This window comes from Mauremys mutica, chromosome 4 (genome assembly GCF_020497125.1).
Source record: "Mauremys mutica isolate MM-2020 ecotype Southern chromosome 4, ASM2049712v1, whole genome shotgun sequence".
Classification (NCBI taxonomy): Eukaryota; Metazoa; Chordata; order Testudines; family Geoemydidae; genus Mauremys; species Mauremys mutica.
Window position 1 is genome coordinate 98,328,983 of NC_059075.1, and position 16,415 is coordinate 98,345,397.

The 16,415-nt window shown below is 42.5% G+C and overlaps 1 protein-coding gene across 3 annotated transcripts in view; it reads left to right on the forward strand.

The window, feature by feature from the left end:
• SBF2 (SET binding factor 2) overlaps positions 1–16,415 on the forward strand; it is a 595,592-nt gene that overhangs the window by 500,083 nt on the left and 79,094 nt on the right. For all 3 annotated transcript variants that reach the window (XM_045015032.1, XM_045015034.1, XM_045015033.1), the window contains exons 26-27: positions 6,760–6,958; positions 9,076–9,272. In XM_045015032.1, the coding sequence (XP_044870967.1) occupies positions 6,760–6,958; positions 9,076–9,272 (396 nt within the window). The remainder of the gene's footprint in view (positions 1–6,759; positions 6,959–9,075; positions 9,273–16,415) is intronic.

A 16,415-nucleotide genomic window follows, 5' to 3' on the forward strand; every position in this document is an offset into this window, starting at 1 on the left:
ATATGTACAATATATCTCGAAGAACCTCAGTTACTTTAGGTAAGTAACCATTTATTTCCATTCAGAAATGTTAAATATAGAATTGATATAGTCAAAAAATTGTGTAAATTATTTCTAAAGCCTATATAGCTTGTAGCTTTTAATATACCTTTCTTATCACCTAGAAAAAACTCTCATAGCCTGCTTTGTCAGTTGTCTCACTCTGAGAAGCATATAAACATACAAAGAGAAGTGAGAGGTTCATAATGTAACCTGTCTAGAGTTTGTCCAAGAATAACATTGATTTATTTTAGTCTGAGGTTCAGTAGGGATCCTGATAAGACAATCCTTTTCAAACCATATTAGAACAAGTGCCTGAAGGAAAGGATATCTAGAGTCTAGTCCCATAAGTTACTTCTCTCCATACAAGAGGGTCGCATACTTCATAGCTTGTGTAGATTGAGCATATTGCACTGACAAGGAGCTCCTTGCATTCCTCCATTCCAGTCCACAAGCTCCCTGTGTGCCATCCTCCCACCCCTCTCTATTTCAGGGACTTCCTGTAGCTCCCCCATCCCCTCCACCATTCCAGGGACTCTGTGTCCCTCCCCTCATTTGCCCCTCTTCCCATACCAGGGTTCCCTATTCCCCCCTCCATGTCAGTGGCTCTGTGTGCACCCCGATTCCCCCAGTGGCAAGGACTCTGTGCGCATCCCATTCCCCACTCTCTCACTATGCCTCCCTCCCTTCAGGGAATGTGTATGGCCCCCATTCCACCCTCCACCCATTCCAGGTTCTCAAGTTTTCTCCCCATATATCCTACCCCCAAACCAGAGTCCCCCACTGTGCACCTTCATGCCAGGGGATCTGTCTGCCCCCAATTCCCACCTCCTCCCCCGCTAGCCAGAGGCTGTGTGTGCTCCTTCCCTCCTCCCCCAGATCAGGGTCCCCAGTCTCTACCCTCTCCCCCCCACTCCCGGCCAGGCATTCTGTGTGCCCTTTATCCTCTTCCCCCTATGCCAGGGGCTATGTGCATGTCTCTCTTACTCCCTTTCCCCATCCTCCCCCCCCCAATCTTTCTGTCTGGGGGTGAGACATTCAGGGTGTCATGGGGAGGATGGGCAGAGATGAGACAGACACGGGTGGCAAGTTTGTACAAATTTTGGTGGTGCCCAGAACCTGCCCCCCCAAACTCCGCCCCCACCTGCCTAAGGCTCTGGGAGGGGTTGGGGGGGGAGGTCTGGGATGCAGGTCCTGGGCTGGGGATTAAGGTGCAGGAGGGGTGCAGGGTGCAGGCTTTGGGATGGAGCAGGGGGTGGGTGTGCAGGAGGGGGTGCGGGGTGCAGGCTTTGGGACAGAGTTTGGGTGCAGGCTCTGGGCTGGGGGTGGGAGTGTAGGAAGGGGTGAGGGGTGCAGGCTCTGGGAGGGAGTTTGGGGGTGGGAAGGGGTGTGTGGGAAAGGGGAGGTGGTGCACGCTCTGAGAGGGGGTGCAGGCTCTGGGAGGGAGACTGAGAATAGGAGGGAGTGCAGGGGTGAGGGCTGTGGGGCTGAGGATGAGGGGTTCATGCTGCGGGGGGGGCTCAGAGCTGTGGCAGAGGATTAGGGTGCAGAGCGATGAGGGCTCTGGCTGGGGCTGAGGATTAGGGTGCGGGGGGATGAGGGCTCTGGCTGGGGATGAGGATTTGGGGTGTTGGAGAGGCTCAGGGCTAGGGTGGAAGGACGGGGTAAGGGCAGCCTGCCTTGCCATTAGTGGGAGGCAGGCACTAGGACCCTGGGGCAGCAGACAGCAGTTCTGCCGGGAGCCGTTCTACTCCGGCAGCAGAAGCAGGCAGGGGAGAGGTGCCGTGCTGCTTTCTGTCAGGCAGGGATGCGGCGGGGGGCGGTAGCCGGGGCCCGATCCAGGCAGGGCCGACCAGCTCCAAATATTGCTGGAGCAGGGCACCCGGCCCTGAATATTCCTGGAGCCCGAGCACCGCAAATGTATATAACCTGCCGCCTATGGAGACAGAGTATTGTTATGCTGGAAAGCATAATGGGTGCCATTAACCAGTTGTTTGATCTGTAGATAATTGCAGAGGTGCTTGAAACTGTGGCTGTGCAAATTAGATGGCAAAGGCTCCATATGTCCCCAATTTTTCTCTTTTTAGTTTTCCAGTTTTCTTCAACATTAATAGGGTTCTGCGCATTGATACCTTGAGCATGTCCTGAAATTTTGAATTGATTAAAAGTTATTGTATTACAGATGGAATGCATTACACATTAAGAGAGAAATGATGTCAAATTGAGTATAAGCTTTGTAAGGTAGACAAAAAATTGACCTGTACTAAACGATTTTTAATTTCAAAATGTGCCCTTGTCCCAGTGCCTTTAGCCAAAAATTCATGCAGAAATAACTTCATTCTCTTCATATGCACACATTTTTTAAAGGCCAAATAATGGGGGAGCAGGGAACTGACAAACCATGAACAGTAAATTTGCCTTCAGAAATATTTGGGAAGAACTAAAGTAAAGTGGTGATAGCAGGTGGGTGGGTGGTTTTGTACAAAGGCCATGCCTTACTTTAATTTCACTGTAGCTTGAACTTGAGACATGGTTTTTATCTCTCATGACTGAAATATTTTTCTACTTTGGGAAAGTGCAACTGACCGTAATACTCTGCTGAAGAAGGCTGTTTGATATTGATATTGAAGCACAAATTAAACTCAGAACATTATCTGTTGCTAACCTGTGACATGAGACAATTCTATGCACTAAAATTTTAGACAGATGAACAAAGCCTATTAAGGTAGTTACAGAGCATGTGGTCCATTTCCTTGTGGCTATATGAGGAATTTTTAAATGTATCTGCCATTATCAATAGACTATGTACCCCTTTTGTACAGTAGTTCTAAACATAACAGGAACAAACCATCCCGATGTGTAGGAAGAGAAGTAAATATGGCAGGCGACCAGCTTGGCTTAACAGTGAAATCCTTGCTCATCTTAAACACAAAAAAACAGCTTACAAGAAGTGGAAGACTGGACAAATAACCAGGGAGGAGTATAAAAGTATTGTTCAGGCATGCAGGAGTGAAATCAGGAAGGCCAAATCACACTTGGAGTTGCAGCTAGCCGGAGATGTTAGGAGTAACAAGAAGGGTTTCTTTAGGTATGTTAGCAACAGGAAGAAAGTCAAGGAAAGTGTGGGCCCCTTGCTGAATGAGGGAGGGAACCTAGTGACAGAGGATGTGGAGAAAGCTAGTGTACTCAATGCTTTTTTTGCCTCTGTCTTCACAGACAAGGTCAGCTCCCAGACAGCTGCACTCTGCAGCACGGTATGGGGAGGAGGTGACCAGCTCTCTGTGGAGAAAGAAGTAGTTCGGGGCTATTTAGGAAAGCTAGACGAGCACAAGTCCATGGGGCCGGATGCGCTGAATCCGAGGGTGCTAAAGGAGTTGGCCGATGAGATTGCAGAGCCATTGGCCATTATCTTTGAAAAATCATGGCGATCGGGGGAGGTCCCGGATGACTGGAAAAAAGCTAATGTAGTGCCCATCTTTAAAAAAGGGAAGAAGGAAGATCCAGGGAACTACAGGCCAGTCAGTCTCACCTCAGTCCCTGGAAAAATCATGGAACAGGTCCTCAAGGAATCAATCCTGAACCACTTAAAGGAGGGGAAAGTGATCAGGAACAGTCAGCATGGATTCACCAAGGGCAAGTCATGCCTGACTAACCTAATTGCCTTCTATGACGAGATAACCGGCTCTGTGGATGAGGGGAAAGCAGTGGATGTACTATTTCTGGATTTTAGCAAAGCTTTTGCCAGCAAGTTAAAGAAGTCTGGGCTGGATGAATGGACGGTAAGGTGGATAGAAAACTGGCTAGATGGTCGGGCTCAACGGGTAGTGATCAATGGTTCCATGTCTAGATGGCAGCCGGTATCAAGTGGAGTGCCCCAAGGGTCGGTGCTGGGGCCGGTTTTGTTCAATATCTTCATTAACGATCTGGAGGATGGTGTGGACTGCACCCTTAGCAAGTTTGCAGATGACACTAAACTGGGAGGAGTGGTTGATACGCTGGAGGGTAGGGATAGAATACAGAGGGACCTAGACAAATTAGAGGATTGGGCCAAAAGAAATATGATGAGGTTCAACAAGGACAAGTGCAGAGTCCTGCACTTAGGACGGAAGAATCCCATGCACTGCTACAGACTAGGGACCGAATGGCTGGGTAGCAGTTCTGCAGAAAAGGACCTAGGGGTTACGGTGGACGAAAAGCTGAATATGAGTCAACAGTGTGCCCTTGTTGCCAAGAAGGCTAATGGCATTTTGGGTTGTATAAGTAGGGGCATTTCCAGCAGATCAAGGGATGTGATCATCCCCCTCTACTCAGCACTGGTGAGGCCTCATTTGGAGTACTGTGTCCAGTTTTGGGCCCCACACTACAAGAAGGATGTGGATAAATTGGAGAGAGTCCAGCGGAGGGCAACAAAAATGATTAGGGGGCTGGAGCACATGACTTATGAGGAGAGGCTGAGGGAACTGGGATTGTTTAGTCTGCAGAAGAGAAGAATGAGGGGGGATTTGATAGCTGCTTTCAACTACCTGAAAGGGGGTTCCAAAGAGGATGGATCTAGACTGTTCTCAGTGGTAGAAGATGACAGAACAAGGAGTAATGGTCTCAAGTTGCAGAGGGGGAGGTTTAGGTTGGATATTAGGAAAAACTTTTTCACTAGTAGGGTGGTGAAGAACTGGAATGGGTTACCTAGGGAGGTAGTGGAATCTTCTTCCTTAGAGGTTTTTAAGGTCAGGCTTGACAAAGCCCTGGCTGGGATGATTTAGTTGGGTTTGGTCCTGCTTTGAGCAGGGGGTTGGACTAGATGACCTCCTGAGGTCCCTTCCAACCCTGAGATTCTATGATTCTATGATAACAGTTTTTCGCTAATAGATATGCTGGTAAAAAAAGATTACCACCAATCAATTCAGTTGAATATATGGGATAACTTTAAAGCCAGTAAAAAGGGATGCCAATCATTCCAGCTCACTTTTGAGCCACAAACTATGAAAACAAGAATAGGATTATATCCAGGTTAAATTTTTGTTTCTTGTCCTTTCACAAGATTGCAACTTTTGGAAATGTGTGTCACAATATCAGAATTAACTGCATCTTTGCCCTCTCTTCCACCCCCCCATCTTCCTTGAGAGCACCCTCGTAAGATTTCAGGCTCTCAGACATCATCCCTCTGGGTCATTGACCCATTTCTCTCTCCCTGTACATTGAGGGTTTAGGCTTGCAGTTCCTCTACACCTCACCGTGGTTTCCCCAACAGATCTGACGTGTTCAGCATCGGAGGTTAACCTTTCTCCAGAGACTATACCAGTGTATACCAGTTACCACCCAGCCTGCACAAAGCAAAATACATTTATTCTTAGGGTTAAAGCATTACAGAGAAAATATATTTTTTTTAAAATAAAATTTCTATGCACATGCTAATAGCGGACTAGAGATACCCATCAGTCTAATGGGATCTAGTAAGTCCTTTCAACTCTTCCTCAAGGGTTGGGGCCCCCATTGGACAGAAGATGCTGTCCGTTTGCTGAGTCAAAAGAAGTTTATACCCAGACTTTTTATACCAAAATCTCTTTTGTTGTCTGTTGGTCTCCGGAAAACCCATTTTGAACCAGTATATGCATAGTCCCCCCTCCCCCACAGGTGGTACCTCTCTGGAGGTGTTCACAGCCTGAGTGATTCACCTTAATCACCCTCCACTGTTTTTGGTTCCTGGAGTAACTGTTGTAGCCCTGCCCCTAGGAGTTGCATACAGTCCCTGGCCACAGTGATACATAAAACCATGCATAGACTTAACACAGTGTGGTCTCCAATATATTTCATGCAATTGCAATATTTGTGTTCTGTGCAACAGGGTACATTATTCTTCTGGGCAAGGCTTAAATTGTTTTGGTGATGTGGGTAGAGAAGGGTTGGGTTGGTCTCCTGACCTCATGATGGACTGTGGAGCTTACTGCCAAAGGAAGTTGAGGCCAAGAACGTATAAAGAGTCAAAAATGGATTGGACATTTATATGGATAACAAGATATCTAGAATGATCATAATTAATGATAAATTTTGTGGAAGAGATATTAAACTTCATGTCTCATGTTAACTGTTAGAGATCAGTTAATTATTTAATGTGGGGCGCAGATTATCCGGTATCTCCCTACTGTGGGGTTCTTGTACTTTCCTCTGCAGCATCTGGTGCTGGCTGCTTTTGGAGACAGGATACTAAACTACATACTGATCTAGTGAGGTAATATCTGTGTTTCTGTGGTGGGTGGCATTTGGAATGTTCATAATTCCAACTTCTTTGGACCCTGTGGGTTAGATCCATGGGAGTAACTGAAGATCCCACATCAACTTTGCCAGAGTAGATTATGCTGAACTACTAGCTTTGGAATTATATGGGCTCACCTTTGCCTTAGGTTTAAATAGAACTGTTTAGGTCATCGATAATATTTGCGTGCCACTGGGATGCTGGTGACAGCTTTAGGGTGTTTCTGCTTCACATATGCTCCCTTCCATCAGTTCCAGGATATTGTAGCCTTTATCTGAAATTACTTTAATAAAATGTGTAGCCTGTTGGCTATAATTTGTGTAAATTGGTATCAGTTGTCATTAGTCCCTGCCATCAGCAATTGCTGGATTTGGTAAATGTAATGTTTTGCTCAGAATGAAGCATCTCAGTCTACTTTATATAACTAGTGCATTTCTAAATACTAAGCTAGAAAAGTATTTTAACTTCAGTTTCAGATGACAGTGAATTGCACACAAGTGGTACTTTGAAAGCCTCAGAAAAGTCAACAATGGAGCAGTTAGTAGAGAGAGCCTGTTTTAGAGACTATCAGCGTTTGGGACTGGGGACCATCAGTAGTAGCTCTTCTCGCTCCAAAACAGAATACTTCCGAATAACTGCATTGAACAGGATGTATTCACTTTGTAGAAGGTGAGTTAATCAGTACACTCTTATGTTTAGAAATGTGTATCTGCCATATTATACATCATCCACAACATATAACACATCTATTTAGAGAGCAAAGTATTCTGAGAAAATGGTACTTGTCATAAACCCAAAACCAATAACACTGAACTTACAGCAAACATAACAGTGCTGATTTTCTCTCTCTTTTTGTTGTAACATATTTGTTAGCAGCTCTATATATTCAGCTACTAAGACTTGTATTTTAGTTGGATCTATGATGTCCTTTTTGTACATTATAAAATCCTAATTTGAAAGCTCCTAAAGGTCTATTCTCCTGTCAATGCATGGGAGCTACATACAATCAATTCATTTTAAAGTTGCTGGATGTTACACACCTAAAACTTCTGTTTGTGACTAGGAAAACAAGCCCCAGAGGTGCATGTTTATTAATACAGTTCAAACCAGAAACTGCAAATAAGAACTCATGAAGCAGTTGTTGGAGCACTTCCTTTAAAATGTTTGTCATATACTATATGTGAACTCCTGGATGTCAGTCAGAAGTTAATGCCTAAGCCCTTTCTACTGTGAAAGTTCACTGATATTTTTTATCAGTGCCTACAAAAATGCTGTTTAACACAACAGCAAATCTGCAGAAGTTTCATCACTGAAGCACTCACATCCTACAAAGACACTGCAGGCTAAAAGTTGTTTTCGTTATGGAAAAATGAAATTGCGATCACTTTCATGGAAAGAGCACAAAAGAATATTAAATCCAGGCTGTTTGTCTCTTATCCAAAGCACCAATGTGACAGCAATACTTTTATTCAATCACTCGGCAATATTAGTTAAATTGAACCAAAGAAATCACTGCATTATATTAACTATGCTTTTAAATTGCTTGTAATCACTATATTTTAAAAATAATTTTCATACCTTATCCTTACCCAAAAAATACCTGTTTGAATTTTTGTCACTATTTTGAGAAAAGTAGTCAATATCCAATTGGTTTACAAATTTGGGGATAGGAGTGGTTATTTAATGTCATGTGATTTTGATTCAGGTACTGTATTTTAGGAAATAGACCATCAAATGGATTAGGCATTCATTCCCTAAAGATAAAGTTCAGTAAATGTCAAATAAGTTCACTTACATTGTGTCACAAACAATCCTATGCTGTGCATTATAGAAGAAGAGGGGTTCTTTAGTAAAATGTAAAATCTCTCGAGTGCTCTCTTTAATTAGTTTTCTCTCAAAATAAAACTGACACTTTAATTGAATCCTCTTTGTAGGAGGTACAAAAAATCTTTCAAACGCCTTGAATCCTTCTTCCACTTACATAACCAGAGACAACACTCTTGCTTGATTTTCCATTTTCAAAACTATTATATCATGGAAGTTCCCAAACTGTCTTTGTTTTGTTTTTTTTAACATTATATAACCAGCAATTTGTAATCTGCTGTTCCAAAACTGTTTCTTACTAAAATATTTAAATGCATTTTGACATGAGCCAGTTATGGTCAATGCCAAAGTACTGTGTTTTAATTCAAAGCGTCTAAACATTCTTGCCTTTAAAATGTCAGCGCCTGTACACAATCACTGGTGTCAAATATAAAAATAATGTTTGTTTCCTTTGAAGAGCCCCAGTGATCTGTTTTCTATGGCATTCTCATAAACCTGACTCTGTTCAAATAACAGATTGAGGAGAGAATTTTAGGAATAAATGGGGAGCGAGGAGATTTATCAACAAATAAGACTGTAAATGAAAGAAAAAAAGGAAGTAGTCATTTACATTTTCTCCAATGAAATTTGCTTTTAAAAAATTCTAATACTCTTCATCCTATCAAAATAATATACTGTATTACAAAAATTAGCTATTCTTTAAAAGCCCTGGCTGGGATGATGCTTGGTGATGGGATTTACTTGGTGTTGGTCCTGCTTTGAGCAGGGGATTGGACTAGATGACCTCCTGAGGTCTCTTCCAACCCATATATTCTATGATTCTATAATAAATAAAAGTGCATATATCAGTGAAAACTGCAGATTAAGAAATATACATGTCCTGTTTTTAAAAGGAAAAGGAAGAATCTTTTTTAAAATAATTCTGATTATCTTTTTAATTTTCTCTCTATTGATTAATATAGCTATCCTGGACTTTTGGTAGTACCTCAGTCTGTGCAGGACAGCAGTTTGCAGAGGGTAGCTCGTTGTTATCGTCACAATCGCCTGCCAGTTGTCTGCTGGAAAAACTCAAAAATCAGTACTCTGCTGCTAAGAGCTGGGAGCTTCCATGGAAAGGGAGTTGTTGGCCTCTTCAAATCTCAAAACACACATACTGCAGGTGAGCTCATGTTGCTGGACTTTCTGCATATGTTGTTTCAGTGAAAGAGGTTCTTTTCCTTTAGAGATATATGGTGTTCTCATGAATAAATTATTTAATTTACAGCAACCCCACCTGCTTTCTTTAAACAATATTCTTCTAATTTGGTTTTGTTGTTGCATCTTATTTTCTTGCATCACACACGATTTATGGGATATAGCAATAGTTAGAGCAAATTCTACCCATTTGACTCTGTGATGGCTTTGAGCATAATTTTAGTTTTACTTTGAGAGAGCTTTTTATAAAACCAAGGCCTGAGAGATTTCCAGAGATTTCCCATGATCACCACTGGAACAGTGCAAGATCTGTCCTAATGGCGTATCTTTGAAGAGAATATTGGAGGAAAGTGAATTGCATGTTTAGAAGGAAATGAATTGTGAAGGACACGTTACTCTCAACTTTCACCTCTCACATGAGCTGCATGGTGTGTCTTTAATTCTTATTCTTTCTCATAGTTACTGTCTTGGTTTTATGTTTTTGAGAGGGCCTGAGTGAGTTGTATATGACGATTTGTTCTGAGGATAAGATAATGACACTGAATAAAGTTAATACCTCAAAGATGCAAGCCAATAAGGAAAGTCTAAGTACTGGGGATACTTGTGACTGTATGAAGAAAACAGGACTGGTGCATCTCTTAGGCATATCGTGTTAAAAGTAGATAGTAGGGATAGCTCAATGGTTTGAGCATTGGCCTGCTAAACCCAGGGTTGTGAACTCAATCCTTGAGGGAGCCATTTAGGGAACTGGGGCGCACGCCATGCGCGCACACACACAAAACTGTCAGGGACAGTACTTGTTCTTGCTAGTGAAGGCAGGGGTCTGGACTCTCAATGACCTTTCAAGGTCCCTTCTAGTTCTATGAGATAGGTATATCTCCATATATTTTTTTATTTTTTTTATTAGTCAGTCCTTGAGATAATAAGCAAAAAGTATCCCATCTGGTTTCAAGCTGTTCCAACCCCCTTCTTGACCCTCTTCGAGGACCCTTCTCACAAGAGACTTTGAAGCAAGAGATAAATTCCCTCCTACAACCAGGAGCAGCGGAGGGAATGCCCCTAGAGTTCAATGGCAAGGGCTTTTACTGCTTAATACTATAGAAGAAGGAAGCTGGAAACCGATCCTTGATCTTTGACATCTCAATGCCTTTATCCATTGTTTCAAATTCTGTATCGTTACCTTTCTATAATCCCCGATTTGGATCCTATGGGCTGGTTCATAACGCTCAATTTACAGGATGCCCAGTGGTTTCCCCAGGAATTGAAATTAGGGGGGGTGTTCGAATTTACAGGGGGGGTGTCAGGACCAATGAGATATGAAAAGATATATGAATAAAGTAAATGTTTTGTTAGGATTATGCAAATTTAACATAAGAATAATGCAAGTTACACCAAAACACATAACACGTCTAGATTTCTAAAAAATATATACATTTAAAAAAAAAGTATTTAATTTAAATTGACTTTTGAAAAGTAAGCCATCATAGGGTAAGAGGGAAGATCCTCTCATGGATCAGTAACTGGTTAAAAGATGGGAAACAAAGGGTAGGAATAAATTATCAGTTTTCAGAATGGAGAGAGATAAATAGTGGTATCCCTGAGGGGTCGGTACTGGGACCAGTGCTGTTCAACATATTCATAAATGATCTGGAAAAATGGGTAAACAGTGAGGTGGCAAAATTTGCAGATGATACAAAACTATGCAAGATAGGTAAGTCCCAGGCAGACTGCGAAGAATTACAAAGGGATCTCATAAAACTGAGTGACTGGGCAACAAAAATGGCAGATGAAATTTAATGTTGATAAATGCAAAGTAATGTACATTGGAAAACAATCTCAACTATACATACAAAATGAAGGAGTCTGAATTAGCTGTTAACACTCAAGAAAGATCTTGCAGTCATTGTGGATAGTTCTCTGAAAACATCCACTCAGTGTGCAGCAGCAGTCAGTGATTCCCAACATTCTGTTTGCTTCTTTAAAAAGAACAGGAGCACTTGTGGCACCTTAGAGACTAACAAATTTATTTAAGCATAAGCTTTCGTGGGCTACAGTCCACTTCAACGGATGTAGCCCACAAAAGCTTATGTTCTTTTTGCAATACAGACTAACACGGCTGCTCCTCTGAAACCTTTGCTTTTTTAAGAAAGGGATAGATAATAAGACAGAAAATATCATATTGCCTCTATATAAATCCATGGCACATGTACACCTTGAATACTGTGTGCAGATCTGGTTACCCTATCCCAAAAAAGACATACTAGAAATGCAAAAAGTACAGAGATGGGCAACTAAAATGATTAGGGGTATGAAACAGGAGAAGAAATTAAAATGACTGGGAATTTTCAGCTTAGAAAAGAGACAACTAAGGGGGGATATGCTAAAGGTCTATAAAATCTTGACTGATGTGAAGAAAGTGAATAAAGTAAATGTTTTGTTAGGATAATCCAAATTTAACATAAGGAAAATGCAAGTTACACCAAAACACATAACAGATCTGGATTTCTAAAAAAAAAATTTAAAAAAAAATGTATTTAATTTAAATTGACTTTTGAAAAGTAAGCCATCATGGGGTAAGAGGGAAGATCCTCTCATGGATCAGTAACTGGTTAAAAGATGGGAAACAAAGGGTAGGAATAAATTATCAGTTTTCAGAATGGAGAGAGATAAATAGTGGTATCCTTGAGGGGTCAGTACTGGGACCAGTCCTATTCAACATATTCATCTGGAAAAATGGGTAAACAGTGAGGTGGCAAAATTTGCAGATACAAAATTATTCAAGATAGTTAAGTCCCAGGCAGACTGCGAAGATCTACAAAGGGGTCTCACAAAACTGGGTGACTGGGCAACAAAATGGCAAATTAAAGTCAATGCTGATAAATGCAAAGTAATGCACATTGGAAAGCAATCTCAACTATACATACAAAATGATGGCATCTGAATTAGCTGTTAACTCTCAAGGAAGAGATCTTGGAGTCATTGTGGATAGATCTCTGAAAACATCCACTCCATGTGCAGCAACAGTCACAAAAGCAAACAATGTTGGGAATCATTAAGAAAGGGATAGATAATAAGACAGAAAATATCATATTGCCTCTATATAAATCCATGGTACGTGCACACCTTGAATAGTGTGTGTAGATCTGGTCACATATCCTAAAATATATATATTGGAATTGGAAAAGGTACAGAGATGGGCAACTAAAATGATGAGGGGTATGAAACAGGAGGAGAGATTAAAGTGACTGGGAATTTTCAGCTTAGAAAAGAAATGACTAATGGGGATATGATAGAGGTCGACAAAATCTTGACTGGTGTGAAGAAAGTGAATAAGGAAATTTTATTTAATCCTTCACATTACACAAGAACTAGCAGTCACCCAATGAAATTAATAGGCAGCAGATTTTAAAAAAACAAAAGGAAGTATTTCTTCAGACAATATAAAGTCAACCCAGGGAACTCTTTGCCAGGGGATGCTGTGAAGACCAAAACTATAACAGGATTTTAAAAAGAACTAGATAAATTCCTGGAGAACAGGTCCATCTGTGGCTATTAGCCAGGATGAGAGGGATGCAACGCCATGCTCTGAGTGTCCCTAGCCTGTTTTCCAGAAGCTGGGAATGGGCAACAGGGGATGGATCACTTGATGATTCCCTGTTCTATTAATTCCCTCTGAAGCACCTGGCCTTGACCACTGTTGTAAGACAGGGTACTGGGCTATATGGACCATGGGTCTGACCCAGTACGACCATTCTTATGTAAAAATTAATTATAATAAAAATGTTTAGTACAGAAACTCCCCAACATAATGACCTCTCAAGATAGCAACAATGTGAGATAACAACCTTGGCAAATACTGCATTTTAAAAATCTTGGCCTACTGGGAAACATATTTATATAAGTTTCCATTCCCAGTCACAAATCTAGCATTCTGGAGCAAAGTGACTAAAATATAGTCCAACAAACAAATGTTTATTTAACGTGCCCCTCACTTTTCCCTCCACCGCACTCCACTCACCGGTGTTGTCCTTGGTCAGTGGAGACTCAGAGTTCAGAGGTGCTTTCACGTGAGTACACCTTCCAGGTGGGGGACAAAAAGGCACAGTTTGCTCTGGCCGGTTCGTTGTGCCATGGTTCACTTTACCACTCTGTTGCCAATGGCCCTGCACAGTCACCTTCTGCTGTCACCTACCACTGTGACCTCTGCGAGTTGGTCTCTTGAGGTTCCACCAGCTCTCAGGGTATGGCTACACTGGCGATTTGCAGCGCTGGAAAGCCTCCACCAGCGCTGCAATTAGTAAGTGGCCACACCTGCAGGGCACTTCCAGCGCTGCAACTCCCTGGCTGCAGCGCTGGCTGTACACCCCTCTCGGCATGGGGAATAAGGATTCCAGCGCTGGTGCTGCAGTGCTGGTCATCAAGTGTGGCCACACACCAGCGCTGTGATTGGCCTCCAGTGTATAAGGATGTATCCCAGAATGCTTTTATAAATTACTCTCTTTGTTTTGTTATGCAGCCTCTCTTTGTTTTGTTATGAACGAGCTCCGATCGGAGCTCCGTTGCTTATCTAAAAAACAAACAGAGCTCCTGTTTGCTGTGATCATCTGTACCTGGCTGTAAACAATCAAATGAGAGGCAGGGAGGGAGTGAAACAGCGGGGAGTCGTGTTGGCTGCAGGCTGTTTGCAATTAAGAGTTAAGACTAAGGGGTTGGAAACATGTTCTGATTTTTCAATGCAGGAAGCTAAACACACAGTGTTGGCTCCAAAAATCCCCTCTCTCTTTCCCCCCGCTCCCTGTCACACTAGACCCCACTCCACCCCCCTCTTTTGAAAAGCACGTTGCGGCCACTTGAATGCTGGGATAGCTGCCCATAATGCATCACTCCCAACAGCGCTGCAAATACTGCAAATGTGGCCACACACCAACGCTGGTAGCTGTGAGTGTGGCCACACACCAGCGCTGGCCCTGCACAGCTGGATGACCAGCGCTGCAAACTACCAGCGCTGCAAACCGTAAGTGTAGCCATACCCTCAGTGATTTCAGCTGAGCTCTCAGTGCGGGAACCTTGCTGCTAGTGCAGTCTGGGCTGTCTCTTACACAAAAACACTGTACCCACAGGAACACTGTCCCCACAACAGGACTAAGCAGATTGTCAGTGATTTCAGCTGCAGTGGTCACTTAACAGAACAAAAGACTATCTATAGAGCCTAATCAGCTCTGTCTTTAAACAGTGGAGAGGGACAGGTCCCCACCCTCTCTCTTGATGCCTTCAAATCATCACAGGCTAAGTACAGTTCTACTGCCCTTTACTCATACAATAAGAACAACATTTCATCCCCCCTTCCCCGACATTCAAGTGGTTTGTAACCCAACCCCAGCCAAAATCTATCACTTGGACAACACAGCTCTGTTTGCTGGATACCTAGGTAGATTAGGTGTGAATGTAAATATAATCTGGCCCTGAAGCCTTAGCCCCCAGCTCATCACTAGCTGTCAGGGAGAACTCATTTAGACTTTGCTTACAAATCATCATTTGAAATTATTAGGTTGGCCAACATCAACTAAATGAATGCACTGACATCATAAAAAACAGCTGTATAAGGAAGCAAGGAAGCTAGTCTATGTTCATACTTTTCAAATATATTATACTTTTTCAGATACACATATTTTATCAGCAAAGAATCCTGTGGCACCTTACAGACTAACAGACGTTTTGCAGCATGAGTTTTCGTGGGTGAATACCCACTTCTTCGGATGCAAGTAGTGGAAATTTCCAGGGGCAGGTACATATATGCAAGCAAGAAGCAAGCTAGAGATAACAAGGTTAGTTCAATCAGGGAGGATGAGGCTGTGAATGGCTTGCCAACTACAGAACCAGTTTCTCCTCCCTTGGTTTTCACACCTCTACTGGTAGAACAGGGCCTCATCCTCCCTGATTGAACTAACCTCGTTATCTCTAGCTTGCTTCTTGCTTGCATATATATACCTGCCCCTGGAAATTTCCACTACTTTCATCTGAAGAAGTGGGTATTCACCCACGAAAGCTCATGCTGCAAAACGTCTGTTAGTCTATAAGGTGCCACAGGATTCTTTGCTGCTTTTACAGATCCAGATTAACACGGCTACCCCTCTGATACTTGACATATTTTATCATACACTGTATAAGCTTTTAAAGTGTGTATTAATGTTTCAGTTTAAATTCAGATTTCCAAACAGATACTAAATTGGTATGTAACTAGCTCACAAAACTTGGGGGGGTGTTGGGAAAATTCAGGGGGGGTGTACACCCCCCCCTGGGGGGGGTGTAGGGAAATCACTGAGGATGCCTATTTTCACATTTTGATACATCCAGCTCACACAGGAGGAAGGAACATCATACTATCAGTATGGAGTCCTGTGCTTTGGCCTTTCACCAAAGTTCTGGCAATGATGCCAAGCCCATATGAGAAAACAAGGACTCCAGGTATAACGCTATCTAGAAAACCATTTAGATAAGGGAAATCTCCACAACAAGTGACCAACTCATTTAAATTATTCTAAATCTCTTTGCATCATTGGGACTCCAAGTCAAAAAAAAGAATCCACACAGATCCCAAATCAGAGCACAGAATTTATCAGAGCCATGTTAAATTCTAGGCCAGCAAGAGCATACCTCCTTCAGAGATTTCAGACAGTGACAGACTTCATCAGACAGTTCCAGGAATACCCAAAAACACCACTGAGGACCCACCGCAAACTCGCAGGGCACATGGCAGTATGCACTTACACTACATTCATTCAGCTCCACCAATTACAAATTATGGGGAGATAGTCTCCTCAGGAGATGATCCTATATATAAACATTCTAGAAGTCAGGGCTATTCAACTGGCTTTTCTACCTCTTATTTAAGGCTTAACTATCCACATGTTCATAGACAACACCACAGCAATACAACAGATCAACAAGCAATGGAGGGAGGAGCCAGATCCTCTTCACTGCCAGGAAGCCATGCATTTCTGGGATTGGTGTATCTGTAATCATACCACACCTGGCCTCCAGACTACTTTGTCAGATCAATTCAGCAGAGACTTATTTGAAAGAAACGTGATCCCTCAAGAGCTCAGTC